General features: G+C 36.8%; 1 protein-coding gene across 1 annotated transcript; it reads left to right on the top strand.

The window, feature by feature from the left end:
* The first annotated feature begins 850 nt into the window (after nt 1-850).
* On the top strand, nt 851-1,312 carry LOC113336224 (SKP1-like protein 1B). The gene has a single exon (XM_026582194.1). It carries the CDS (start codon nt 851-853, stop codon nt 1,310-1,312), a length of 462 nt encoding a protein of 153 aa, XP_026437979.1.
* The last annotated feature ends 34 nt before the right edge of the window (nt 1,313-1,346 follow it).

The following is a 1,346-nucleotide window of genomic DNA, read 5'->3' as shown; positions in this document are numbered from 1 at the left end:
GGGAGGTTTATCCGGGGCCGTAAGGCCCCAGTGATACCTAGTTCAACCATAAAAACAAGGAACTCGATCTGAATGAGCGATTTTGGGAGTCCTTCTCTATATTTTATGAGGTTCGTCTCCCGAAACAACAAAATGTATCCTCTTAGATGATGAATTATTAACACGGGGAGAAAGGTGAGCAGAGAAGAATACTTATAATGTATGGTTAATCAATATATGGAGGGTGAAAAGAACCACCGAGTCACTCTGGAATTGGCTAAGAAATCTGTATTTTTTATTACCTTTCCTTTTATAAAAGTTAAAAGAGACGTACTCGGTTACTTATTCCCAAGACCTTTTATAAAAGTTAAAAGAGACGTACTCAGTTACTTATTCCCAAAGATAAAGAAGTGTTTGACGTGTGCGTTTCCCTGAGAAATTAGAATGAGAGGAACTTCAATTCTGAAACTTTTCTCATCAATTAACTCGAATATACAAACATAACCCCAAACGAAGTAACAGTCTCGAATCAGGAAGGATTTCTATTTTTCGTACTTGTCTTTGTTTGAGATACCTTTTTACCTAGCCATAATAATGCTCAATTTCAAGCCAACTAAGGCCCAAGATCCAATTTGGAACCTATTTTTCGCACTTGTCTCAGTTTTTTCTTACCATAATTTTCCGTTTCCCAAACCAAGACAACTTCCAAATTGGAGTCTTTTCTGATTCTAGAGTCTCATCATAAAGCCTATATATATCTGAGAACGAAGGTATTGGTTCTCACGTTCTTCTTCTTCACTTTTTTCTTTCTCTGTTCATAAGGTTTTTTATTTACTAGTTTTTTTCTTTGCAACCTTTTTACTGATAAGATATGTCGACTTCAAAGATGGTAACCTTGAAGAGTTCTGATGGAGAAACTTTTGATGTTGAAGAATCCGTTGCTCTTCAATCTCAAACCATCAAGCATATGATCGAAGATGATTGTGCTGATAACGGAATACCATTACCCAATGTAACAAGCAATATTTTGGCCAAAGTTATTGAATACTGCAGAAAACATGACGATAATGCCGATGAAAAAGCGAAAGATGATGAACTTAAGAACTGGGATGCTGAGTTTGTTAAGGTCGATCAGTCTACGTTGTTTGATCTTATTTTGGCTTCAAATTATCTGAATGTTAAGGAGTTGTTGGATTTGACTTGCCAGACAGTTGCTGATATGATCAAAGGAAAGTCACCAAAGGAGATCCGCAAGACATTCAACATTAAGAATGACTTTACCCCTGCAGAAGAGGAGGAGGTCAGAAGGGAGAACCAGTGGGATTTTGAATGATTCGAAACCTAAACAAACCAGATGATGATCATCT

Source organism: Papaver somniferum, unplaced genomic scaffold (assembly GCF_003573695.1).
Source record: "Papaver somniferum cultivar HN1 unplaced genomic scaffold, ASM357369v1 unplaced-scaffold_15015, whole genome shotgun sequence".
In the NCBI taxonomy this organism is placed as follows: domain Eukaryota; kingdom Viridiplantae; phylum Streptophyta; class Magnoliopsida; order Ranunculales; family Papaveraceae; genus Papaver; species Papaver somniferum.
Note: the sequence above shows the minus strand (reverse complement) of the source record. Positions and strands in the feature narration are given on the sequence as shown.